The sequence below is a fragment of the Papio anubis genome, chromosome 12 (assembly GCF_008728515.1).
Source record: "Papio anubis isolate 15944 chromosome 12, Panubis1.0, whole genome shotgun sequence".
NCBI lineage: Eukaryota > Metazoa > Chordata > Mammalia > Primates > Cercopithecidae > Papio > Papio anubis.
Window position 1 is genome coordinate 104,313,284 of NC_044987.1, and position 27,002 is coordinate 104,340,285.

The window sequence follows — 27,002 nt, forward strand, 5'->3', positions numbered from 1 at the left end:
GGTGGTTCTTGTCCCTTGATGGATTTGTTGAAATTCCAAACAAACTCCTGTAGGAATTTCAGGAGAATTACTCTAAAGCTGCATGCAGGGATAGATGTGTTTGTTTGGATGCCTCACAGGGCATCACCTCCTTCGAGATGTGGTTATTGCCAGTTGCCTCTGGGCATGATCTACCGTCATATGCCCCAGCACTTCATTGACATTACTGGTCCCTCTGTCGATGAAGCAACCTCCTGGAGCTGGGAGGAACTATCTTTTCAAACAAAGTAATGAATTATAACTCTCCCGCTGCCCCAGGAACCTGATGGGCCCATGCAGGGATTCTGAAACTGTTCTCTGAGGCCCTAGAGGACAGAGGTGTCCCAGGAGCTTGGGGGTGGTGGAAGGTGAAGGGTAATGGGGAATTCTGGCCTCCTTCCCCCTGCTGCATTCTGAGTAGCATTTCTTTGCTCTGTTTTGTATGTTGGATTTGACTATATGGTATGTGAAAAATCACATTTGGAGGCAAACAAAGAAATTGCTATTGAAGCGCATGCCACATAGAATTCCTCTGTGCCTTGCTCTCTTCTGCAAGGGTGGAGACTCCAGAATTGATGGGTAAATGGTTTCGAAGATGCCTGTTGGATGCAAATCCAGCATGACCCCAGCTTCAGCATTTGTTGCTGGGTCAGAAGCCGTCCCCAGGTGAGACTCCCCTCCTGTGTCTCCTGTTCTGTTTCAGGAGCCATCTGCAGGAGCTGGAGAGGTCCTTCTATCCATCAGCTACCTCCCAGCTGCCAACCGTCTCCTGGTGGTGCTGATTAAAGCCAAGAACCTCCACTCTAACCAGTCCAAGGAGCTCCTGGGGAAGGGTGAGTGAGACGTGAGAGGATGGCCAAGGCCCCTCCAGTTACCGGGAGTGTGTGCTGAGGGAGGTGGTGCCTGGGAGGAAATGGTCACAGGTAAGCAGGGAGGTGGAATATAAGCACATCTACAGAGCCATACTCAGCTGTGTTCTTCACCCTAAGTTCACAAACTGATTTTCAAGGACACACTCACTTCTTCGAGTTCACATCCGTTTACTCTTGGGCCAATCCCATCCATTAGGACCCAAGTGTGAGCCACCTGGGGCTCCCTTCCTTGGAGATCCACTATGAGAACCATCAGCCCTAACCACAGAGCACAAGAAGCCAAGGGTCAGACTATAGCCGTGGAGTGAAGGGCCTGGGCTGTTGGGAAAACTTGGCCCAGCCTTTGTCAACCACATCTGGCTGGACCCACCTTTCAGGCAGCTGTCAGGAAGCCCAGGTTCTTCCCCTCCTGTCTGAACTCACCACCACTGCACTCCCCCCACCCACCCCAGTCTCTTCTCTCTTCTCAGCCTTTTGCCAACTGCCACCCTCATACCAGCTGAGTGTGGGTGATGGCAGAAGGTGTGTGGGTACGTGGGCTGAGGCCTGAGGTTTCAGGCATCTGTGCCCCATATACCCAAATAAGCTTTTCTTCAACACCCCGGAAGCCTCAGTTTTTCCTTATGGATACCCCAGCCCAGGTTCAGCATCTTGGAGACCAAAGCAAGCTCTCCTATATGAGCAGGAAAGCATCCTCGGCTAGCCAGATAATACCTGGACTGGCAGCCACATGCTCCTAGCAAGATATAAATAAGTCTCTATTTATAGTAGGGTACAAATAAAGAATTGCCACTGCATTCTGAATTTCAAGCAAAAGACTTGGGGCTAATGAAATCAGAAGAGTTGGTCTTGCTGGCAGTTTCCTGAGTCAAAGGTCAAAGTTCAATGCTTTTATTCTCATTCCCTTTAGACAATTCTTTGCTTCTTGCTTTCTTTTATAGCTCCTGTCAGGACAATTACAGTACAACACTTCCTCTCTCAACTATCTCTGCAAAAATAACAAACTAACCTCCCAGGGGTGATAATTACAGCATTAAATACAAAGTAACAATTATTCTCACATTAGCTTTGGAAACCCTAAGTGATCCAGTCCAGCCTTGTGATGTGACATGAAAGGTCACCTGGTGACCTGTTTGTGGATTTCCTCGGGGCCAGCTCTCTTGGTGCAGTGTCCTGAGTTTGGAGGAGCATGCAGTAACAGGCAGTCTGCCTTCATCCCTCTTCCATAGGAAGTTGGGGGTCTTCAAATAAAACTTTAAAAAGTACGGATCAGAAGAATTCAACCAACCAGCAGGGGATCTCCTATTTTAATAACAGACAAAATTGCTTAGACCAAGAATCAAGGGGATGAAGACTTGGGGGCTGGCTTCATTTTTCTGGTCTGAGTTTAAAATCCAGCTGCAGGACCCCTGAGCTATTGTCATGGACCTGGTTTGATGTGGGGATATGGAGTCATGTAGCAAAGGGTGGTTCCCTCTTGGTACTCTAACATGCCCCAATCACAGGCCACCCAGTGGTCAGCCTTATATATCGTGGTATTGGCTGTTTCCTACACTTTAGTGCAAGTTCTATAGGGGCAAGAACTTCTGCTGTATCCCCACGTCTAGACCAGTGCCTGCCATAGGGTGGGCACTTAATATTTGTTGAATGAATGCATGGCCCAGTGGGGGAGCAGAGAATAATCTCCAATGCAAGGAAGTGAAAGTATCCTGGATCGACTCCTTGAATTACAGATTGTCCAGATGGGATGCTTTCCTGCTGTTATAGCAGAGCCTTCTATGGTCACATAGACTTGGGACCTGTGCTGGGGTATCCAGAAGGAAAAACTGAGCCCTCTAGGATGTTGGGTATATGGGGCACAGATGTCCAAACTCTTGAGTTAGAGATACCATCTTTCTAGCACCAGGAGGGAGCTTTGTCCTGGGCCCTGCCAGATCCCAGAAACTCACTCTTGGCCCTTCTCTCTGTCTCTTTTTCCCCTCTGCCCCTCCCCAGATGTCTCTGTCAAGGTGACCTTGAAGCACCAGGCTCGGAAGCTGAAGAAGAAGCAGACTAAACGAGCCAAGCACAAGATCAACCCCGTGTGGAACGAGATGATCATGTTTGAGCTGCCCGACGACCTGCTGCAGGCCTCCAGTGTGGAGCTGGAAGTGCTAGGCCAGGACGAGTCAGGGCAAAGCTGTGCGCTTGGCCACTGCAGCCTGGGCCTGCACACTTCGGGCTCTGAGCGCAGCCACTGGGAGGAGATGCTCAAAAACCCTCGCCGGCAGATTGCCATGTGGCACCAGCTGCACCTGTAAACAGCTGCCCGGCCGCCTCCCTTCTTGGACAGCCCTGACCCGTCCTCTGCAACCTGCTCTCTGTGCCCCTTCCTCATTCTGACACCCAGAAGACAGTGACAGATGTGTTTGCAAGGCTAGGATGGCTCTCTCATCATACTCCTGTTTCTAAGAAATAAGCAAGACAGAGCAGGACAGTGTGTGGAAATGGAATATGCGGGTCATACTGAGGAATGCATTTTGCTCATCTGTGTTATTGAAAGAGATGCTTATCAAATACAGTTCCTATGCCTGTTTTATAGGTGGGGTTAGGCCAGATGCAGAGAAAGCTAAATGTGGGAATCATGGATGCAAAGAAGAATTTGGCTTTTCGAAAAACAAGCATTTCAAAAATGATGAAGGACGTGAAAGTATCCTGGATCAACTCCTAGAGTTAGAGGTTGCCCAGGTGGAAACAAACCTTAGCCAGCGTTCAATCCAGCTCACCATGCAGGGCAGTCACCCGGCAGTTCTCAAACTTTAGCATGTGAAGAGTCACCAGCAGATTCCTGGGCTCACCTGGAGACATTCCTAGTGGGTATTCCTGGTCGAAGCCCAGGAGCCTTCATTTTTAACAAGCTGATGTAGAGGGTGGAGCACTGTACTTGGAGAAATTCCTTCTACAACATTCCACACAGGTTTTCGGCCACAGCCCTTGATGGAGTCCCAAAACCATGGTGCAGCCAGTTCCAATGCTGGACACCTCAACCATCAGTATGAAATCTGGGGCCTCGGCTTTTTTATTTAATTATTTTAATTCTTAATACTTTAATTTGTGCGTTTCATAAGGCCCCTGCTCTTGGACTGAATTTTGTGCTTTTTATTGATGAATTTTATTGTTTTTATCTTAAAATCAGTTTCTATTATCCTTGGGGAGACCATCCCTAACAAAGTACAGGTGGGATCTCCTGTGAGTCATTGGCTGGGTTCTGATTGCTAGGTGTCACACCCACCAGCATCACCAAAGTGACTCTCTGAGATAGACCGGTCCCTTCTCAGTGTTCAGTCACTTCAGGAGGAATTTAGTTATTGACTTAGTCTATGACATCTGGCTACATGTAGGCAGAGAAGAAAGACAATTTTAAAAAGGAAATCAGGTCTTTTGCAACTATGCCTCCCTCTGTTTTCACTTGAGTGGGTAAATGTGTTTTCACTTGAATGGGTAAATAACCAGCAGCTAGGTTTTGAATTCCTACCTGTTATTCTAAACAGATGTCCACGTTGTTAATTAAATCTAAATTATGAGCCTTGCTGAGTGGATACAGTACTTACCCCTGAACCAGGATTCCTGGGTTCTGTTGTTGACATTGCCCTTCAGAACCTGTTTGGCCAGCTGTATAAGATAGGACTAATGACTAGGAAGCCTACCCCCATGAATGATATAATTGATGAAATAGTGTTCAAAACCTGTAGGCACTCCCTGGCTAAAAACAAACTCTGAGGCCACCAGCAGATCATCTTTAAGCTAAGTTACTATTTTTTTTTTTTTTTTTTAGATGGAGTTTTGCTCTTTGTTGCCCAGGCTGGAGTGCAGTGGCATGATCTCGGCTCACTGCAACCTCCATCTCCCGAGTTCAAGTGATCCTCCTGCCTCAGTCTCCCAAGTAGCTGGGATTACAGGCACCCACCAACATGACCGGCTAATTTTTGTACTTTTAGTAGAGACGGGGTTTCACTATGTTGGCCAGGCTGGTCTTCAACTCCAGACCTCAGGTGATCTACCTGCCTCGGCCTCCCAAAGTACTGGGATTACAAGTGTGAGCCACCATGCCCAGCCTATTTCTCACTTTAATTTGGCAGCTGAAAATGCCCAGAAAGTGCTGGAAGCATTGTGGTATTTCCAGAACCGTGGATTCTGCCTTTGGACCCCTCTCTATTAACATTAAAACTCTGGGCTTTCAGATGTCACCCTAATCCACTGCCCTAAGACAGAATTCCTAGACAAGATGGGTAAGGGCTTCATTCCTTCAACAAGTCAAGTTATACTTGGCCTCTCCCTGAGAATCTGAGCAGGAACCTTATAACCTATGGTCATTATTTTTTCTTTCTGTACAGACATAGAAAAGCATTAGAAATAACTTCTACCCATCCTCTGAAAAAAAAAAAAAAAAAAAAAAAAAAACAGAAAAAATATCGAATCCCTCTTTCATGGAAAGTCTTTTGGATAATTGGAAACCTTCATCATGAGGTTGACCAGCACCTGCCAAGTGTTGTTTAGGAAAGCACTTGTTAGTGGTTTTCTATAACATGTTTTAGAGATCTCTTCACCATACTGGTTTCTTCTCTTTGGTTGGTATGGCTAAGAGAAAACAAAACATTTCCTACAAGCTGAAAGCTGATGAGCATTCTCTTCTTGGTAACATCTACTACTCCAATCTAGAAAAGTTGGATTCTAGACTAAAAATCAGGAAACATGGCTCCTTATAAATCTATGCAGCTGCGTTATAGTACCATCAAAGGAATTTCACGTGGGCTGGGCGGGGCCCCTGATCCCAGAGTTATCAACTCCACCCATCATCATTCGGTCATGAAGCATCCTTTCATTCTTCTTCTTTTTCTTCTCCTCCTTCTCCTTCTCCTTCTCCTTCTTCTTCTTTTTTATCTCCAAGTTTTAGTCTTCCAGAATCCAAATTAAAGGTTGCCCCTGATGGGAGCCAGGTTCCACTACAGAACATCTTAGATGTCAGCCTTGAACTCACTTAGCAGGGATTACAGAAATGAGATACATTTTGAAGGAGAGTTGTCTGTTATGTTCACTGTATTCTAAGTGCTTGGGATAAAGCTGTCTCATGGGTGCTCCACATGTATTTGTTAATTAATGAATTAAGAATGCCTGGCGGAGTAGGCAGAAAAAGACACTGCAAATGGCATACAAATTAGAGTCCTAGCTGAGTTCTCAATGGTAAAGGCATCAGATGTCTCAGCAGTCAGGCTAGAAATTCATGACATTGAGTATTACTATTTGCCTAATGACAATTCATTGCTCTCCATGTAAATGTAATCAACAGATGAAGAGAATATAATTGCTCTGCTTTTCCACTGAAACTCCCATCTTAGTGCATTTTAAATTACCCAGAGATGTCAAACTGCCAAATCAAAATATTTCAGTAGTCTTTACATCAGCTTACCTTGTACCAGAAACATTGACAATTTACTATCAAATTATAGTAATTGAGCCTGTGTGAAAGCATCTCATCATTTTTTAAAGGAACACCTTGTGCGATGTCAGTGAGCATTTCTAAAAAGGGTGTGAGACAGAGGTGAAAATAAGATGAGAGACCATTTCAGAATGCACTGTTGCCCAAAAAGGTGATCTGGTTCTTTCTTCAGAGATTTCTGAAGTAGAAAATAGGAGTCCGCCCTCATTAATCTGTGACTCCACCTCTTGCATCAAATCAATATCTATTTGTTGAGCACTTATTGATTAAGACCTTGCATATGTCTGTCCATTTTGATTTGAGATATAACTTTTTGTGTGGGTTGAATGACAAGTCACCCCAAACACAGCTGGGCACAGAGAGTCAGCTAGGAGACCAGTTATTCAGGGTCCATTTCTCTTGGATGTAAAAGAGTCCTGGGTGAAAGGTGGCTGTAGCCTAAACCAACTAGTCCTTGTGATTTGTTTCTGCCCTCTGTGTTTCCTGTTGTCAAATGCTAAGTGTGTGTTTTGCAGTCATGAACTAAAGCACAAAAAGACGCATGAGACATTGTAGTCATATGTCTGGTGTGACACTTTGGAGCAAAAACCTTGCAGTGGTAAATAAAAAATTTCCAACAGGGTCAGCTGCCTGGTGTTTTATTTTTTTTCCCCTTTTTACCTAATATTTCGGCATGTAAAATGCAGAAGAAATCATCTGATAAGCACTTATGAACCACTGCCATGTTTAATAAAACTTGACAACTACAATTGAAGTACCCTCAGTGCCCTTTACTCAGAAGACCATGACCTTAGATTTGGGGTTTATCATCCCAGGCATTCCCTCATACATTTACTACATGTCTTGTAAACCCTGAGTTTCATAAAGTGTTTTTAAACTTCATTTAAATTGTATCACACTATTTTCACTCAACATTAAATATTTCCGTTTCATCTGTGCAGACACATGCAGCTCTAGTTTATTTCCTTTTTCACTGATGTATGATATTCCATTGTATGGATATGCCACAGTCCTATGTGGTTGATGTATATCTACATGTTTCTTTCACTTTTTTTTTTTTTTACTGTTACAAAAAATGCTGCTATGACATTCCTCTGTATGTCTCCTTGTGCACTTTTGTGAGTTTTTCTAAGATATATACCCAGGAGTGAGTGGAACTCACTCATAGAGTGAGTCATAGAGTACTCTGTGCGTGTGCATGTATGTGTACCTTGGTGGCCTTGCTTGAGTACTGAATCAAAGAGGCTACATACAATTAGGAATGCCAAGGTTGGATGAGGCTTTTCAGGGATTTGGCTTCATTGCTGGGGAGAAAAATTAGGTGGAAACTAGTAACTCCTCTTTCTTTAACATTCCCCAAAGAAATACTCTATCAATGGAAGGATCTAGCAGCAGCCAGTGGTACTCATGAACTCCTGGTGGCAAGCAGGGACAAGGGGACTCCTGGAGTCCTGTAATCCTAAGCCTTCCTGGTGGCCACTACAGCCCTGCCCTCTGGAGGAAGAGGGATTAAGCAAGGGGCAGAGCCTGAATTGTAAAGCTAGTAGAAAATTAGCCAGGTCACACAGAATTAAAATAGAAGGTTCTTAAATAGGATAAACAATCCATAAAGAAAGCCATGAGATGTCTTTGCTTTCCAAGTCTGCATATAATTCCTTATTTTATATTATGTATGCACATACATTCTATTTTAATGGCAACTAGCATTTTAATTTTCATAATGAAATAGGATTGGTGGGTTTTATCCCACATAGCCAAATGTTATGCAGACTATGTTTCACAGGTAACTATGAATATGGCCCACCTGAGCCCAAAACTCATACTTAAGAGTCTAGATTGATATAAAAGAGAAATGGAAGAGGGAAGCAGAGTTCATGAGTCACTGTATACAAGGCCTTTCCGTTGAAATGCTTCAAATAACAAGCACTGTTCCTGTGTATGAAATTGACTCATGTCTAGAGCATTGCATCAGGAGCTGGGAATCTGCAACCCGACTTGGCTTTGTGACTGACCACCTTCACGGCCCTGGGTAAGTCATTTACCTCTGGGCCTCAGTTTCCACAACTGTAAAATGAATTTGGACCAAATGATCACTAAGGCTCCTTCCAGCTTTAACATTTTGTGATTCTGTGACCTAAACTGTCAGCAACTTTTTTTTTTTTTTTTAGACAAAGTCTGGCTCTGTCACCCAGGTCAGAGTGCAGTGGCATAATCTAGGTTCACTACATCGTCGACCTCCCAGGCTCAAGCAATCCTCCCACCTTAGCCTCCTTAGTAGCTGGGATCACAGGCATATGACACCACACCCGGGTAATTTTTTGTATTTTTTTGTAGAGATAGGATTTTGCTATGTTTTGCCCAGGCTGATCTCAAACTCCTGGACTCAGGCAATCCACTCACTGTGGCCTCCAAAAGTACTGAGATTACAGGTGTGAGTCACGGCACCCAGTCAACAACTTACTTTTTACACATACCTTTAGCCTCCTATCTTGTGCATAAAACAAATTAAACCCACATACATGTGTACTTGCTCTCCCTGCCCCATGCCTGCCTGGTAATGCCCCTCTGGGATCTCCTGACAGTCCCTCCTGACAGCTACTCACTCCTCTAGACAACCTGCAATGGCACCTGATGCTTCAATCAGCCTCTTCTCATTTGCTTAATTGCTAATGGGGCTGGTGGTAATTTTCCATCCAAGAGTTTCATTTTTTTTTTTTTTTTTTAGAGCCAATTGGAAGCATCACCATTTCAGGAGGTCTGAACTCTAGCATCTGTTCTGTCTCCCTCCTGAGGCAGACGCCTGGCAAGGATAAAGCCAGAGTATGTGGCTGTGGATGGATTTAGGGAGCTGGGCATTTTCTTAGTCCACGTGTTGGAGAACTGTCCCCTTGCTCCCCTTCCTCATCTCCTGCAGGTGAGCCAGCACAGATGGCCCCTGGCAGGGACCTCAGCAGCTTCTCCAAGCCAGAGAAGAAGACCCCTACTTTGGAGGAGGATGGGAGGAAGCCGGGCTTTCTCCCAGGTAGGCACCTCTATCTCTAGAAGCCAGACGTTGCCATGGAAACTGAGCTACTGGTGGCCACTGTGTGATTTGGCCCCTGTGCTTGCTCATCCTCAGCCAGATTTGGTCTCCTGTCAATGCAGCCTATCCATGCTAGGGCATATAGTTCCCCAGCTCAGTTTCCCAGCACCCTTTCGTGGTATTTCAGGACAGCCTGTTGACGAGTGATGACAGAAATCCTGTTTCAGAAACCCAGGGATTCCAACCAGGGACAAGCAAGGAGGAACCTGCTTTTCTAACCAGAACAAACAGAACCTCTCCGAAGTTCCTTTCTCCTTGAGGGCCAGGTGAGATGAGCTGCAGGAAGCAGAACAAGGTGCCCTGAGGATCTCTCTGAGAGGAGAATGGTGATTCCCATTTAGGTAGAGGCATCCCTGCCAGTTGAAGGTGTAAATGACTCTATTAAAAGTCACCCGGGCAGCCCCAGGGATTCAGGGTGAAAGATAATGGCAGTAGGAATCCTTGATGCTTCCTAGCACCTCATTCACCCTTATCTTAGAGGTCACAATGAGGATAATGATAATCAGCACCTAATAAACCATGGCTCTGGGCTAAGCACCGAAGAGATAGAATAGGATAAGTGACTCGTCCAAGGTCCCATAGGTTGAAAGAAGCACAGCAGGATTTGAATCTGGGGCTGCCTAACCCTAAAAGGTCCAGACTCTGGGGTACAGCAGCAGCCCAGGGTCTTTATTGGAAGACCACTTACATGCATCGGCAGTAGCTTAAAAATGCTACCTGGAACCATGAACTCTGAGAATCATCAAGCCGGAAGGAGCTGGAAAAGTTCTCTTTCATACAGGAACTAGGAGACACCTGACTGGATTGGGCGGAACACTGTCCAAGGGGCAAGAGCAAGTTGGAATGGAGGGGAACTCAAGTGAGTACCATGGGAACAACCTCCAGCATTGTGGAGTAGTGGCCGGGTCAAGGTTAGATGTAAGCAGAGGTCAGGTGCAGGGTTTTTCTGATCAAGGAAGGAAACCAAGATAGAGAGACAGGCAACATGGAAGAACCTAGGACCTCAGCTGTGACCAATACAGCATTGCAGGGGTTGCACTTCTATCAGGAGTGGCTTAAGTTCATTCATTCCTCCAATACCCACTGAATAAGTGCCCACTATGTAGCTTTTCCCTTGTGGGCATTACAATATGGAAGAGGAAGACAGACATAAAACAATCTCTGTTTCTCTCTCTCTCTCTCTCTCTCTCTCTCTCTCTCTCTCTCTCTCACACACACACACACACACACACACACACACACACACACACACACACAGAGTGATTACACAGTTTAGAGAGGCTGGATTTTAGATGAGGCTGCATTTTAGATGAGACCTAAAAGAGAAGAGTTCAGTCATGCAACCATCTGGGGAAAGCTATCTCAGGCAGAGGGCCCATGGCATCAGAGGATCCCAAGGTAGAAAAGAGCTTAGTGAGTTGAAGGCAGTGTGGCTGGAGCCCAATGCAGGGGAGGACAAGATGAGGCTGGGAGGTAGGCAGGGCTGTACTATGCAGGGCAGATGGGTCATAATTAGGAGTTTGGATTGAATTCTAAGGGCAGTGGGAAACCAGTGGAAGGTGTTAGGCAGAGAAGATGCCATGACTGAATCTATGTTTTAAAAGATCATTCTAGAAATTGTTGCATGGTAGCCTTTCAGGTCTTCAGGCAGCTGGTCATTCTCCCGAGTCCTCTCTGGGTTGAATTCAACTCGCCCTTGAATCTTGGGGAAGGAGGGACAGGAGAAGCTGGGGAGAAGAGGGAGGAAGGGAATGGAATAGACTTCAGCCCCTTATCACTTCCTACAAGCCCCAGTTTGGGGAGACCAACTTCATGGTGAAGTGCAAATGGGGAGACTTTCCTTCCCTTGCTTCCTGGTGATGAAATCATTAACATGTTCCAGATACTGCTGCAAAGGGTGGGTCAAATCTGTGTAGCCCAGGAAGCGGGTGGGGCTGAACCTGGTTCACTTGGGCTGATTGGACGTGGACAGCTATGTCTCTTTGCTCCTTCTTTCCCTACACCTTCTTTGGGAAGAAGAAAACTAGACCATTCCATGGGGTCTGTAGAGTGGCTTTCACAACAGGAGGCCTCTGAGTGATCAACCACGGGAAGGAAGCGTTCAAGGGCTGGGAGGAAAATGGTAAGACAGAGGTTAAGAAAAAGGAACAAGGCAGGCTCCTGAAAGGAAGACAAATGGGCAGGGCAGGGAAACAGGAGTAGGAGGACCGAGCAGCTCAGGAGGAAAAAATTAAAACATAGTATGCGTCTTCACTGGATTTATGCTCATCTTTGTAAAACGATGTGGGGAAAGCATCACTCATCACCCCTATACCAGTGCCAGTGACAAACCATTGAGGAAAGACCCTTCTCCAGGGACCAGGTCTGCAAGTAGAGAACCATGCCAGGCAGTTTGAGGGAGAATGAGAACAACAGTTTATCTGCAACAGCCCTGTGTGCTGCCTCCGGGAGATTCTTGTGGGATGAATGCATATGGGGGCAGAGAGATTTATTTTAAACGGTTTCGGTCACACCTCTTTTGGCCTGCCTGGTGGGCGAGGCACGTAGGTTACTTGCTGGAAAGAGACTCTAATGGGGGAACAATGAGAGCAGCAAGAAGGGGCTAGTGGCCTCTTCTAGTTCCTTCCAACCTGGCAGCAGGCAGACTCCTATCCTGACACCTGAGCCCTTGTGGTGGGGCCCGTTCTGAGTCAACCAGAGCACAGGCCGGGGATAGAGGCAAGGAGGCAGCAATTCGACCGTGGTGAGTAAATTTAAATGCTTTTATTAACAATCTTCTTACATTACAAGGATAATATGACAAAAAGAAAGTTTCTGCGTACATATTATGATAAACCAACATAGCTCTATTTGTATCCAGTGTTCTAGGTCCCGTCACACAGGTACTATAAAGCGTAGTCTGCAAAATAATAACATCAAGAGGTTTGTTTTTTAAAGAAAGAAAGTATTAACATATTAATATGTGATAATAGACTCCTAGGTATTTCCCCCCACCCCCACCTATTTTTCCTTTGTGATTGACATGAAAACGGTTCAGCAGCGTGGGGGTGGAGAGGAGAGAGACGGGGGCTGAAATAGACGGAATCAGACTGCTGGTTCTTCCGGAGAGACAAAAGTGAAGACTGAGGGGTGCCCGAGGGCAGCCTGGCCTTTGTCTTTTGGTGAGCAGTATTGTGACCGCTGTCCCCCTCTGGACGGAGGGCTCGGTCCCTTGGTGCCCCTGGCGTGCTCTCTCTCTGAGGTACAGTGCATTGTGGGATTGCTACCTGGGGATGCCCATCCCCTGGCCGTGGGTCTGGTCCACAGCAGTGGGAAGAAGGCTCGGCCCGGCCTGGTCTCTCTTGAGCCAGGTACTGCAGAGTGTCCCAAGACCCAGTTGGCAGCTAGCTGTGGCTCAAGGAGGTGGGCATTGGCAGAACAGACCCGCCCTGGGCTGCAAGTGGAGGGGTGGGCCTGCTGGAGACTGAGGTACTTGTAGGATGGTGGGGAAGAGCAAGACAGGGGCAGAGGAGGCTCAGGATGGCAGCAAATGCCCCTTCGGACCCCAAAGACGGAAGGCTGGTCTGGAGAGAGGGAGCATGTAGCTGCCTTTGCTCCATCATCGGGTGCCTGGTCAGGCCCTCTCTCCTACCTCCAGGAGGAAAAAAACAGAGAGAGGAAACTGGGAGCAAATGGGCTTCTGGGTCCCGTCAGGGCTGCACAAGCCCTCCGTCATGTTGCCAGCTTGCACCGGTGCCCCCGCGTGGCCCCCAGACATCCCTGCCTGGCCCGGGCTGGGAGCTGGTGATAAACCCAGGGAGGCGCCCTCCCCAACAAAAGTGGATGAGCTTGGGGCATCCCGGCTCAGCCTCTGCCTCAAGTTACAGAATGCGAACAGTGTACGTGAACTAAACCTGCCTGTTACGGCGGGAGTGGGGTAGGGGGCCACCGGGCCTCTGTGAGGGAGGGGAAACAGCGTTGTCCTGAGTACAGCCAGCAGCAGCTGCTGCGCGGAGCGGGCTGGGCCCAAGCCCTGCTTCTGGACTGGAGTTGCCATTGAATTTATGAGTGTGCAGATATGTCTCTCCCACCGTCTCCTGCTAGCTGATGCCACCTGCCCTGGCCAGAAAGCCTGTGGATGGTGGGCAGCGCTGCCTGGCGATGCTCACGCTGCCCGCGTCCTCTCCCCGAAAGTGGTTGAGCAGGTGAGGGAGGCCAGGATGGCTGCACTTCAGCGGCTCGGCCTCTAGGGGCAGCAGAAGCATCTAAGAGGGCAGGGGCGGTATCTTGCCTGGACCAGCTCTTGATCCAGTTTGCACCTTTCCTATTGCCACCGACGCTGCTCAGTCCTGGTGGGAGAGGGTTTTGAAGGAGTTTGTGCAGTGGTCCCTCCACCAGGAGTCAGAGACCACGTCCTACTGCCAAGCAGCAGTGACCGCCTAAGTGTAGGCTGTGGGGGTGGGGAGAGGTAGGGGGCACCTCAGCTGGAGCTCAGGGGGTATCTCCTTCCAACCTCAGACCAAGCCTGTGGAAAAGGAGAGAAAGTGCATGGAGCGAGCCGGGACCCAGCCACTCTCCTCTCCAACACTCCGGGTAGGAGGCCCCCTTGCCAGCCAACCCTGCCTGCTGGCCTTCCCCGGCTCCCTCTCCGAAGGCCGTGCTCCCTCCCCCTTTGCACAACACAGCGCCAGGCTTCCCACTGCTCTCCCAGCTCTATAGACTCTATTTTTATATCTATTTAAAACATAGAAATGTATAAATATATAGGATATTATTTATAGATATATAGACGTGATTTACTCTCTTACTCTGTGTGTATACATACTGTATATGTCCATATATACAACATATATGCTGTAGCATCTGTATTCTACACTGCACATACCCCTGCTTCCATGCACTCTCTCCTAGGGAGACTGGATTGCATAGGTATTTCCAGGGCGATACCACTTGCGGGGGTGGGGGGAAGGGAGTGCCAGATGGAAGCGGAGGGGTGTACCATTTTCCTCCCAAAAGGGCACTTTTTCTCCCTCTGGCTAACATGCAAAGATTGCCTCAAAGGCTCCTTAAAAATATCACAGCACCATCCACTCGGCTCAAGCACCCTAACCAACAGACGGCAAGAGAAGGGCCCCCACCAAGTGGGAGATGGGTTTCCCTCCAAGCAGAAAGGCTGTGCCAGTCTCTTGAGTCCTCCTGAGGACCGAGGAAGAGGCCAGACTAGAACCCATGACACAGCACCACTTCCCCAGAAGACTGGTGTCTGGAATGGGTGCACCACTGCCCTCTGAAAACCCTTTCTTGTCTGAAGAGGCCTGGCCTGCCTGTTTCAGCTGTTCCAGCCTGGCCTGGCTAGATCTGCCTCTTGAAGCAGGGAAGGGGCACAAGTCCAGTGCCTTCTGCCAAAAGTTGGACCTATGGGCCAAGAAAAAGCATGAATTCTACTTGGAAATCAACCCAGACTGAAAGCCAAAAGCAGACCTAGGTTTAGACCTCCTATTCCCAGAGCGGGGAGAAGGAAAAGTGAAAGGGGGCATCCAGAAGAGGGAAGTTATACTTCAACCCCTCAGGCTACCTCCTGGGTCCCATCAGGCTCCAGGTGATCAAGTAACATGGCACAAGCCCCTCAGTGCAGGCTGGGCCAGGGCTGTGGGCCCACGGCAGGCTGTCAGCTACCGTTTCCAGCCTTCTGCGTGCTTTCCCCGCTTTTGGCACCACCTCCAAATGAATGGAAAACATTTAAACATTACCTTAAGTAATTACAAGGTCCTTTTCCCAAATTAAAGGGTTGGCATAAGCAACTCAAGGGAAGGGGGTTCAGCAAAAGAACTCAACTTGGAAACATGTGGCAGAGGCTGAGGTCAGAGACCTCCAAGTGCCATAGATTCCGGGGCCCAGCACTGAACCTTGCCATCCAGGGACCCCAGAGCTGGAGTCTGCTCTCAGTCCCAAGTGAGAATGGGGAAATGAGGATGTGCCCAGCATCACAAGGTGTCAAAGGCCAGTCATTGAAAAAATTAAATAAGACTGCTGTTGTTGATGCCTGGACTCTCATATTCAACCAGGTAGGCAAAACTTGGGTATTCTGACATGGCAAGAGTTACAGACATGGCTGGGCTGTCCTCATGTTTCACAGATACTAGATGGCAGTGGATCTTTTATTTTGTCCTCCATGAAGGAAAAACAGATAATGTTAATCATAAGGGCCCTGGCTCCCAGGCTCTGCCAGGTATCTTCTTGGCACAATTGGCCACAAACCTGGGCCTCAAGTTTGATCTCACTTCCCACCATCCCCATGAGCCAAAGAAAGTCACTAATCAGCCAGCCCAGTTATGTCAAGTCTCAGCCCGAGACACATTTCATTCTAAGCCTGTAGTCATCACTCCTAAGGCCAGAGACTGAGTTAAAGAGCTCTGTCTTGTCTGAAGTAACCACGTTTGGGATGCACCAACTGCTTTTCCACAGTTCTGTATACACATCAAGGGGAGATTAGGGTAGCCAAGCATATGGCTCCCTGGGCTAGACTCTGAGTGTCCTATCCGTCCAAGTCCTTCTCAAGCAAGCAGAACAGTGAGAAATGCCTATGACAGAAATCATGGGTAATCACACGCAGAATTCACAGGACAGAAGCACTGGGCCTCCCAGGGAACATCCAAGCTGAGAAGAGACCCCGTGTAAATTGCAGTGGTGTATCACCCAAATTATTCCCTGTCCCAAGGCAATGTGGCCTACAGAGTGTCTGCCACAGCCCTGGCATGGCTAAATTTAGCAGAAGCCACAAGCACCCAGAGTTTCAGGGATGCCCTAACCTAACTTCAGGACCACCTGAGAGGTTAGCTTTTGCAAGGTCTGCTGGCCAGCTGAGGAGGTGACCCTTGCAGCTGCATGCTGTGCCTAGCAGCTCATTCTGTTAGGCCAGAAGCAGGTCACCTGCTCTCAGCTTTATCAGGGGCTACAGGGTAGGCACTGGCACTGGCTCATAAGCTTTACCCCTTCTAGCTGAAGATTTTAGCTCATTTTGGCCATGATCTCTTGAGAGGAAAAAGCGTAGCCCCAACTGACCAGGTGCTCAAGAAGACACTGGTTCTCTCTTCCTGGTTTTCAAATGAGTGGGAGCCTTGGCCTGCTCCTCCCTACCCATTACCCAATGTAAGGTGTAAGGCAACTGTTGGCTAGAAGAAAGGATCCCAACCTACTGTTTCTGCCCTCACCAAGCCCTGTCTTGCCAGCCATCTCTGCCCTCAACCCTTCTTTGTCTCTGCAATGCTCAGTGAAACTCCCCAGACACAGCAGTTTGCATGTGTGAGGGGACAGGAAGTCCCGAGGCTGGGGCTGGGCCCCGTGGGACCTGGTGCTTTGTAACAGCATCCCACTTGACCACAGTTAGGTTTTGACCCTGATGGAGGAGCAGATGGAGGGAGACATCAGTTTAAAGTGGGGAAGTGGAACAGGGCTGGGAACCTCAGAGCCTCAGAAGGGGGCTTTCAGCCTTTCCTTGCTCGTTCCTGCTAACTGTCTTCTTGCTCAGAGGAGGGTGGGGAAGCATGTGTGCAACTGGGGTGGAGGGTGGGGTGGATGTCACCAGGCAGGGGTGCATTGATTTGTTGAAGAAGGCAGCATATGAGGCCTGGCAGTGGGACAGTTGGAGGAGCCCAGGTTTTTGTTTTGTTTTGTTTTGTTTTTCTAACATGCTACATCACTGTTGAAAACAAACAAAAATGTTTCAAAAATAATATATAATATATATAATATATTTATATAATGAAAAGCTATTGACTAGCAGCAATGATTCTAAAGTTATCTTAGCACCAAGACCATGGGGGTGAAGGGGAAGGGATTGGTGGGGGATGAAGGGACTGGTGGGACAAAGAAAGGGCTATAACATGTTCAGTGTTGATGACATTTCCACTATGGTTCTCAACGGTGGCATGAGGCCTCAGAGACAACATAAACCAAGAAGGAAGGAAGCCACCACAGTTTTATAATGTCTGAACCAAGCAGGTTGAAGACACTGGGGCCTTGCCTGTGGCCAGACCACACCACCCTCTGCCAACCAAGAGATGAAGCTCTCAGCAGAACTGACCACGTGTATATAATTCAGATCTTCCTCCCCCCACCCCAAAATGACCTGCATCCACGTGATAGGATCTCTGCATATAAAATATGCATAAATCAGATGTAGAAACATGAACAGAAGTTTTTAACAGCTCACGCACATTTTTTAAAACTCCCTTGCGAGGTATACCGGTAGTTAAATGAATGAAAGAGCATTGATCAGACTCCTCTAGTTTAAAACACTACTTGCCCCAGGGAGTAGGCAAGTGGCTATTTCTAAAGCTTATATTGTATATTGTGATTGTGTGTGTGTGTGTGTGTGTGTAGGCTGATGCCTTGAGAGTCCTCTCTTCTTTTCTCCATTTCTTTAGGACATCTCTATCCTGTTCAAAAAAGGAAGAGTTTACAGGCAGAGACACATTCCCCAGTTTCCTATGACCATGGAGCATGTTATCAGCCTTGCTGCAAAAGAAGGACCACATCTCTAGAGACTCTCATCTGAGTTATGTATAACTCAGGGCACAATTTGCATTGACACCTCCTGCCACTGAACTATAGCAGGCATTTCTTGATTATTAAAGAAAAAGAAAACCCTCAACATATGATATGATTATAAAGAAAGAGTATAAATAATGTAACTCGAATACGTACTTTTCATTTTACTTATTTTTTAGCCAAAAATCACTCCCCTATTGGGGTCTGGACTTCTTGGCTCTTTATCTCCCCAAAAGCCCTGGATCGGAATGGAATTGTATTGTTTTATCCTCTACCTCGTATAAACAGGAATGCTAAAAGCTCACCCCTTCTCCCTTCCCCAGGATTTCAAGCTCGGTGGTGAGGCAATGCTGCCTTCAGTATAATGGGTAATATCGTGAATTTCTAGGGGGGCTGGAAGGAAGGGATCCACAACCCAGGGATGGACGAGGCAACAGAGGTGAGGTGTGGCAGTGTCACAGTTTGACCGACACTTTTGTTTGTAGGACAGTGAAGGAACCCTCATCAGGAAATGAATAAAAAAAGATCTCAAGCTGAAGTCAGGTGGAGAGGGAGAAAGGTCAATCCCCCCAATCCAGACAGACAACCCACCCTGGCTTAAGTCAGAGATCTGATTCAGCCGGACCAGAATGTCAATGAGGAGGCCGAGCAGCTCCCTCCCATCATAAAACCAAATGAAAAAAGAAAAGGCAAGAACATAAACCCAAACCCAGAGCCCCGCCACCCACAAGTGAAAACATAAACAAAATGAGCTACCTAAAGGTGATGACAGAGACCTGTCATTTTAGCTTATGCTGTTGGCGAACAGTAAGGTGGGAACACAGGAGGCCCCAGCACGTGCTTCTGTGAGTGAAAATGAGTTGCCATGTATGTTGCAGCTGCCAAATTTTGTAGACAAGAGTCAGTTTCCAACATTTTTCCTTTCTGAAAGCTCCCAGTGGCTTCTGGTGGACACGTCACCTTGGTTTTTAAAAATTTTCAGTGTGAGTTTATATATATATATATATATAATATAATATAATATATATTTATATAATATATCAAAGCTTATGAGCATAGATTAAAAAAATATTCAACAGCTTAGTGAACTCTGCAGTGCCAGCTTCCTAAATGTCGGGGTAAAACTCCGTCCCGTGGTCCACGGTCTGTAGCGCTGGCTTCTGCTCCAGCGCAGACATCCTACTGAGGACTTCTGCGGACAGCGCATAACTATTCCCAGACTTCTCCTCAAACCAGCTGTCCAGGGCTCGCTTGGCATCAAAGTTGGCGATTGGCGGTCCGTTTACAGCGATTGTCAACAGGTCGCTAAGCTGCTCCAGGGTCAGGCGGGAGCGGTGGTTTTTGCGAACTCGCTGGAGGGCATTGCGGCCTTTCTCGCAGCAAACGGTGGAAGTGGGGAGGACTTTAAGAACCTGGATGATCTTGTTCAAGAGTGGAAACCTCTGTTTGTACTTGCAAATGTGGCTGATCAGGTCTTTGAAGCCATTTTTGGTGTAGTAATCTGCCTTGAGTTCTCGCCACTCCATCAACAGACTACCCCGGGGGTCCAGCCCTTCCCTACAGACATCCCGGGAAAAGGTCGGGATGGCCTCCAGGTGATCAAATATTTGCACCATATCCTCCTTGCCAAAGCTCATCAGCTCCTCACTGCTCCTGGGCCAGGCAGCCAAGTCGAACACCTGGCAGGCCTTCACAAAGATCCGGCTGCGGGAGTCGAACCTCTGAGCCAGGATGACCTGGGTCTTCTGGCAGATCTTCTCCCTGATGGACTGGAACTTGGCTTCAGCCACCCTGAGATTCTTCATGGCGATCCCATTGAAGCTCTCTCGGAAGTTCTCCTCGAACTCCTGCAGGTATTCTCCAGGGGAGTCAGCCAGCCGGCTGATCTCCTGGATGGCCTCCTCGATCTTGTCATCCACCTGGGACACCAGCAGGTACTCGCCCTGGAAGATGTAGGCCAGGCGCGAGAGCACAGCGATCACGTCCAGCAGGAAGTAGATGAGCTTGATGGACTGGTAGTCCATGAGGAACTGCAGCAGGGCCAGTGCGATGGCCGAGGCATCCGCCCGCTGGGTCTGGCTGCTGACCTCCTTGAGATGGGCCACCACCTCCAGGTAGTCCTTGATGAGGGCGTTGAGGACGTTCTGCTCACCGATGATCCAGCGCACTGCGCGGATATCCCCTAGGAACTCCGTCTCCTCACAGAGTGTGGCCGCTGTGGACCGCAGCTCGCACATGAGCCGTGGCGAGTAGCGGTAGAAGCTCAGCAGCTGCTTCAGGTTGTTCTCCAGCTCCTCCAGGCATGGGAGCTCCTTCCCGCTGATGGCATCCAGGATCTCCAGGTGGGGCCGGTGCACCATGAAGGGCAGGCACAGCAGCCAGGGCAGCGTCTTGCGGATGGTCATGAACATGCTGGCACGGAGGCTGGCTGTGATGTTGGCTCCATCTACACCCAAGCCAACGGTTGGCTTTTCATCCTGCAACCGGATGCCCAAGGCCGAGAAGGCCCGGTCAAGTGCCTGGAGATAGCTTTCTGTGCTAGAGAACCCCAGCTCCTGCAGGGACAGGAACTCTGTGGCCGGGGGCCCGTCGCTGCTGGTGTACTGAACATAGACAGCCACCGTGTCGGCCAGCAGATCATCGCTCTGCCCATCCAGGATGATGCTGAGGCAAGGTGACTGGCGGATGCGCTCCACCAGGTCTTCCCGCAGGGCCCGGGCGATGTGATGGATGAGGATCTGGCAGTCTCCCTCATTCATGTACTGGTCCACCACCTTGAGCTCACACTTCCTCAGCAGCTCTGCCAGGGGCCTGAAGTCCAGGTAGGGCCTGCCCTCCAGGGCCAGGTGGTAGGCGGTGTTGAAGAGCAGGGTCATGTTGCGACACATCTCCTCTGTCTTCTCCGGGTGCATGCGGAGCTTGTACAGCTGCAGGCACTTCTTGTGCAGGTTGCTCTGGCTGTGCAGTTTGATGGTGTGAATCTTAAACTGTTTGGAGCCGATGATGAAGGCTGAGGTGCGTGAGGACTGCACCGTGTACTGGCGGCAGACGTGACACCACATCTCGTTGAGGGTCGGGGAGTACCGCAGGAACCAGAACTTCTTCAGCCATTCCTGCTTAAAGCGCCGGATTCGGCGCCCGGTGGCCGATGACATCTTGGAGGGCTCATCTGTCGCAGTCATCATATCGTTGGAGACAGATTCATCTGCTGAATCGACTTCCTGGTCATCGTCCTCCATGATGGCGGGGCCGGAGACCATGCTCTCTGAGGCTGAAAAACAAATGGGAAAGAAACATTGATACCTGGTGGAAACAACAGGCTTTTCCAAAATCCACAGGAAACATTCCTGGAAGGTAGGTGCCATACCGTGGAAACAGAAGTCCATGGAAGCCTATGACAGATTGAATCCCAGCCCAGAATTAGTTTATGAGCACTCCTGCTAGCCCATGTGACTTTTACTCTCTGTGGATTATCCACGGTTGCCTTCTGTCACACCCACCAGGCTCCAGGCTGCCTGCCTCACCCTCCATGTGTGGGTATTTGAGGGATTTAAATGCCCCCTATCAACTGGACAGTACAAGCTAGGAGAGTAGATCTGATGGAGGAGGAAAAGCACATCACACATTCCAAAGTTACACAAGAACTTGGGATTCATTTACCCTTCATTAATGTGAACAAAAGTAGCTTGGATATGGCCCCAAGTGATTTCAGGATCAAAATGCAGTTTAGTTCAGATGCATGCTTTAAATACACGAAACACCTCATTCTGAGCTAAGGGATGTGGTTAAAAGAGTAAGTGCTATGTAAACAGTCTCCCTCAGCTGCAGATATGAACTGGAAAACCTCCCTAGTTGTCAACCAACTCTAGAGATCCAGGTAGCCAACAGAATAGGGAAAAGCCATGCAGGCGAATGGCCTGGATCCCCTCACTCTCCATCCTTCTAGAACTCCAGGCTGGGGAACATGTGTGGCAGGACAGAAATTCAGGGAGAGAATAACAAGGTTGTGTTCCTGGACTAAGTTAGGGAAGCCATGAGATCTCTCCAGTGCGACACCCTGCTTGGGACTGGGGAGAGAGAAAGACTGGGTTTAGAAATTGGGCTTTGGGGTAAGACACCAATAGGACCACCAGAGAAAGGCAACGGGTCAAGAACACAGCACACACCCCATCTGCAGCGGAACTTCCTTTATTGACGAGGAGGATACAAGGGCAACACACAGAGCACCTGGCAGAGCTGCCGACGGGCCTGCCAGAGACACTGAGGACCTGGGCTCCCACCCACGGAGGTAGCTGCCTCCATGTTACACTCCTCAGGTCTCCCAGAAGGTGGTTTCCACAGAGAGCTTTAGGCTACCCTCCACACAGCCCACTGCGTGCTCTGCCCTCCGACAATAATCTCATCCAAACCAACTTACCTGCAGGGTCCGAGAACTCTGGGAGCTCCAGTACCTGTGGTGGCAATGCGGGGGGCTCAGGAAGTTTCCCAGACTTAAGCATGTCTAATTCTGCCTGGAGCTCCCGAACCTTCTTCTTTAGGCGAATACAGTTAGGGCAAAAAGAGGTGGTGGGAAGTTCATGAGGGTCAGATGCAAGGGAGGCCTCGGCAGGACTGTCGGCCTTGAATGATGAAGGCTCCTCTTCTTCATCCTCCAATTGGCCTGGCTCCTTAGAGACCCCCTGGGGGACCTTCCGGTCCCCCTCCCCCTGGGTCCGGCCTATATTCTGCACACCATGGGTCATGGTTGTTGCACACCGACTGTAGGCGTCATCCTGGTACTTGGGGACTTTCCTGATGACCAGTGAGGTGCTCAGGGCCAACTGGTGGGCTTCCACCTTTGCAGATTCCAGTGAGGCTTCTAGAACATCCTTGAAAATCAGGTCAATTTTCTTCTTCTTGGCTTGGGGGTGTACGTCCCCCTCATCAAAGCCACGCTTGTAGGGACTTTTGCCCTGTCTCAGCACAGGGAGATGAATGGGACCCCTCAGGTCTTCTGGGTTATCCAGAGCCTGCTCAGACTTCTCCCTCTGCAACCTCTTCTCTCCTAGGAAGGAAAACCAGGGTGTAAGGAAGTGGGGAAAACCCCCAAATTGGAGAAACCAACAGAAAACAAAGCAGGCCTCCTGTTAGGTCACCTGACACATCCCTCTACATCTGGGCTTGTGGGGCAGGTGTTGCAAAGGGGAGATATGAATCACTCAGTGGACCATCAGAACTAGACTCATAGGACCTGAACGGTGGAAAGACCTTTTATAAAGAGACACTTTCTGAGAAGCTTCACATCTACAAGCTCTACGGTTATAAGTTAAGAGAAATCTACAGGGGAGAGTAATTGAACATTCTTTCCTGTGACCCTAGAAGGCAACATCCCACTTAATCACACTGGGTGGTGGGAACATACCTCAGAGCCAAGTGAGTATCAACTCCCCCAACCTTTGCAGCTTCCCCTCAGCCCTAGCAATGACAAGATGGCTGCTTCGACTTGGTAAAAGGTACACGTGAAACACCATAGGCCTCACTTCTTCCTCCTCCTTTGTTGCTATGGAGACAGCCCACTTAAGGCAAAGTCCATCCTTTGGCAACTGTCCTTTCTAATTCTCCCAGCAATCAGCAGACTAGGAACATGTGAGAAAGCATGATCTGAACTTCTGTAGTTCTCACTGATGACTAAGGGCAGAGGAAAGGGGAAGACAAGGAGACCTATGGCGCTGAGGGCTCCAACATGACAGCCTCTGACAAGATAAAGGACAAGGTATCCACAATGACCCAAAGCAGTCTGGAAATATAGCTGTGTCTCCTTACTTGGCAATTCAAAGGACGCTTCCTTGCCTATTTCTTTCTATCATGTGAATTACTTCAATTCACTTTGAATTACTTTCAATTGTTTCAAATACTTTGGTGAGCTCCTCAACCATAAATTATTTTAGACTGATTCCTTGTTTTTAATTTTATTTTTTGAGACAGAGACTCACTCTGTTGTCCAGGCTGAAGTGCAGTGGTGCTCACGCAGCCTCCACCTTCCAGGTTCAAGTGATCCTCCCACCTCAGCCTCCCAAGTAGCTGGGACTACAGACACACACCATCACACCCTAAGTTTTGTATTTTTTGTGGATATAGGGTTTCGCCATGTTGCCCAGGCTGGTCTCAAACTCCTAGGCTCAAGCGATCTGCCCACCTTGGCCTCCCAATGTGCTGGGATTACAGGCATGAGCCATGCACCCGGCTAGCGTGATTCTTTAAAATTACCAACATAGTTTCATAAACTGCTACAGAAGTGCTGATGCTTTCTGGTGAGAGATGCTAAAAAGGCAGAGGAATCGCTTCAGCCCTTAGAGGGTCCTGAAAGTAGCCCATGGAACTCAGAAATCTCAAAGGTTTCCTAGACCAAATGCAGGGGCCCTGGGTGATGTGCCACTGAACAATGACTTGAACTAAGCTGTACTTAGGCTTTTGATGGCTCCATTTGCCAAAAGCTTTTGAGTGAAGGCCAAGGGTTTGCCATAAGCAGTCCAGATGTTCCATGCCTGGCTTCCCGTAGCTGGCACGGGTGCTGTGCCCTGCCACATGTTTGACTCCAGGTTTCCTTTAGGTTACAGCACAAAAGGAAGTTATCTATTCAGGATGCACCTTTTCTGTCCTCACATGAATACTTAAGGAACAACTTTATCTCCAAGGCTTCTGGAATTCAGCAGCGCCCCACAGCCTGCACTTCTATATCAGCTGAGCTGCAGAAAGGGGAGAGATGGAGATAACTTGAAAATGCAACCTGTATGTCTTACAGATCAGATGCAGCACTTGCCCACTGAAAATCTCTAAAAATCAAGACCCACGTCTGCCTTTTGTCATGGGACCATCAGGCAGCAAACAGCTGAGGACATTGAGAAGTCAAGCCTACAGATCGCCAGAGATTCCTCATCATTGTTTGAAAACAACGTTGTTCAAATTTCTTAGTATGAGCAGGAGATCTCTGTGGACTTATGGCTTCAAGAAACATCTATGGGCCAAAAGAAACCTTTAAGCATCATGAAATTGCTTCCAAAGCCTCCATACAATATGGAAAACAGAAACAAAGGAAACCTCAAAGTAAATTAATGAGTCAAAGTAGGTCAAATCACATAAATTGTTAGAATGCGAGCTTTAGATGCAATCTATTCTTAAAAGGCATAACCACAAAGGAATAGTTTACACTGTCTTCAGGAAGACTTCTGGCAACAACCAATAATATCCCTACTTAATAAGAACGAATAATTCATGCTCTGGCCTCCATCAGGGTGCCAACCTCCAGTTACAAAGAAACCTCCTTCTATGTAAGACCATGAGTGATTGGGCATAGGGGATCTCCCTTTCAGAGGAGCACTGGCACACAGAGGAGTACTAAAAGTACCTGGAGTCCGCTGAAGTTACAGGCTACAGAGGCACACATTTAAAAGCCACTGAGCTCCATGACCATTCCCAAGGGCTTCAGGATCACCCACAGCTGTGGAACTGCCCCACTGTAGCTTTCAATTTCCTTCCTATTTCCTGCTGCTCAGCCTGACCAGGAATAGACCCTCTTTCCTCCTGTATCTTCATATGTCTCAGTGTGTCTCCTTTCAAGTCTGTCTGACACACCTCATTTGAACCACTCCAGAAAGCTCACACCCTTCTCTGAGCAGTCCCCTGTGGTCTTGGGGCTCATGAGGATGATGCAGCTTCAGGTGCTCTGGAGAAGACCACTGGGGGAAGAAACGGACATCACAAATCCAGAAGAACGCAAGAAGGTTATGACTAAGGGACGAAATCTGTGTTCTCAGATATGATTTCTCTGGGTTTTCTTTTCTTCTAGTGGTATGATTCTTTGGGAAGCTTCTTGGCTGTCTTCATTCATTTCTTCTTTCATCCATTCAACAAAGACTTATTGAGTCCCTAATATGTATTAGGCACTTTTACATGAGGCATCTCCAGAGGTCACATGGAAACCACTGCAGCCTCATCATGGAAGCACGCCTTGCCAAGTGAAACCAACATGTGCCCAACCCTGAGATCCAAAGAAGACAAGAAATGAGTATGTTTATGGGGTCTCCTTTTACTGCCCATCATCTCCAGATACCTTTTACCAAGTCAGGCAGCAGCTGTGCACTCAATGTCCACAGTTTGCTTTGTTCTGTTTTGCTTTTAAAGATAGCTTAGTTTGAATAGGTCACTCCCACCCCCTTTTTGTCTTCTCCCCTCATATTCCAAGTGAAGATTTATTTCCAATTAGTAAGTTGGTCAGGAACACGATACAGTGAGGCTTGGGAACAGCCTTGGTTCCTGGCACCAGATAGACTCTAGGTATTTGGATGTGTGGTTTTAGTGTAAAAAAAAGACCCTTGAAAGAAGGGCCTGGACTCACCAGTCTACCCTGGGCAGGATGAGGATGGAATAAAAGGGTAAAGGACTAGAGGCTGAGAGTAGTTAAACTCTCTTCTTACGCTGAGAAGCAGTAAAACTGCTTCTGAATGGACACCCAACCCACCCAGCTTCCCACACCTAAGTCACCCTCCCACCTCCTGCCAACCTTCTTCTTTTGATAGATATTGTTCCTTCACCTCATCTCATTAGGACTGCAGTAGAGACACCAGGAGGAACCAAGGAGGGGACAGGATTTTTCTGGGACACCAGGTAACATTGGAGGTCAGAACTTAGACCTTGAAGTCAGACTGATATGGATTAGAAACCTAGTTCTGTCCTTCCTAGCCAGGTGACCCTGGATGAATCACTGTATTCATTTGATATTCGGTTTGCACATCTGTAAGATGGGTAAAAGAATCCACGTGGGATCATGAGTATTAAAAGTTTATAGCTGAGGACTTCTGATGATGGAGGCGGGCATCGTCCTAAAGGCCACACGTCCACGACTTCATCTAATTCTCAGGGTACACTGACAGGGTAGGGACGGCTGCTATGATGATTACATGGAAACATGCAGAAAATCTGCTCACAGGTTATGGAAAATATATCAACACCAGATATTGTAGGTAACTGAAAGCTCATCTCTTCTACT

The 27,002-nt window shown here is 48.1% G+C and overlaps 2 protein-coding genes across 8 annotated transcripts in view; one reads left to right on the forward strand and one right to left on the reverse strand.

Moving 5' to 3' along the window:
- Positions 1-6,991, forward strand: part of SYT13 (synaptotagmin 13) — a 45,974-nt gene extending 38,983 nt beyond the window's left edge. For both annotated transcript variants that reach the window (XM_009186238.4, XM_003909988.4), the window contains exons 5-6: positions 722-851; positions 2,886-6,991. In XM_009186238.4, the coding sequence (XP_009184502.1) occupies positions 722-851; positions 2,886-3,190 (435 nt within the window). In that variant the 3' untranslated portion in view covers positions 3,191-6,991. The remainder of the gene's footprint in view (positions 1-721; positions 852-2,885) is intronic.
- A 5,200-nt stretch (positions 6,992-12,191) lies between these two features.
- The window catches only part of PRDM11 (PR/SET domain 11), an 89,084-nt gene continuing 74,273 nt past the window's right edge, over positions 12,192-27,002 (reverse strand). For 5 of the 6 annotated variants that reach the window (XM_021925854.2, XM_021925853.2, XM_021925852.2 and 2 more), the window contains 2 exons: positions 22,395-23,021; positions 12,192-21,248 (listed from right to left, as the gene is read on the reverse strand). In XM_021925854.2, the coding sequence (XP_021781546.1) occupies positions 19,084-21,248; positions 22,395-23,021 (2,792 nt within the window). In that variant the 3' untranslated portion in view covers positions 12,192-19,083. The remainder of the gene's footprint in view (positions 21,249-22,394; positions 23,022-27,002) is intronic. The other variant, XM_021925855.2, reaches the window with a different exon arrangement.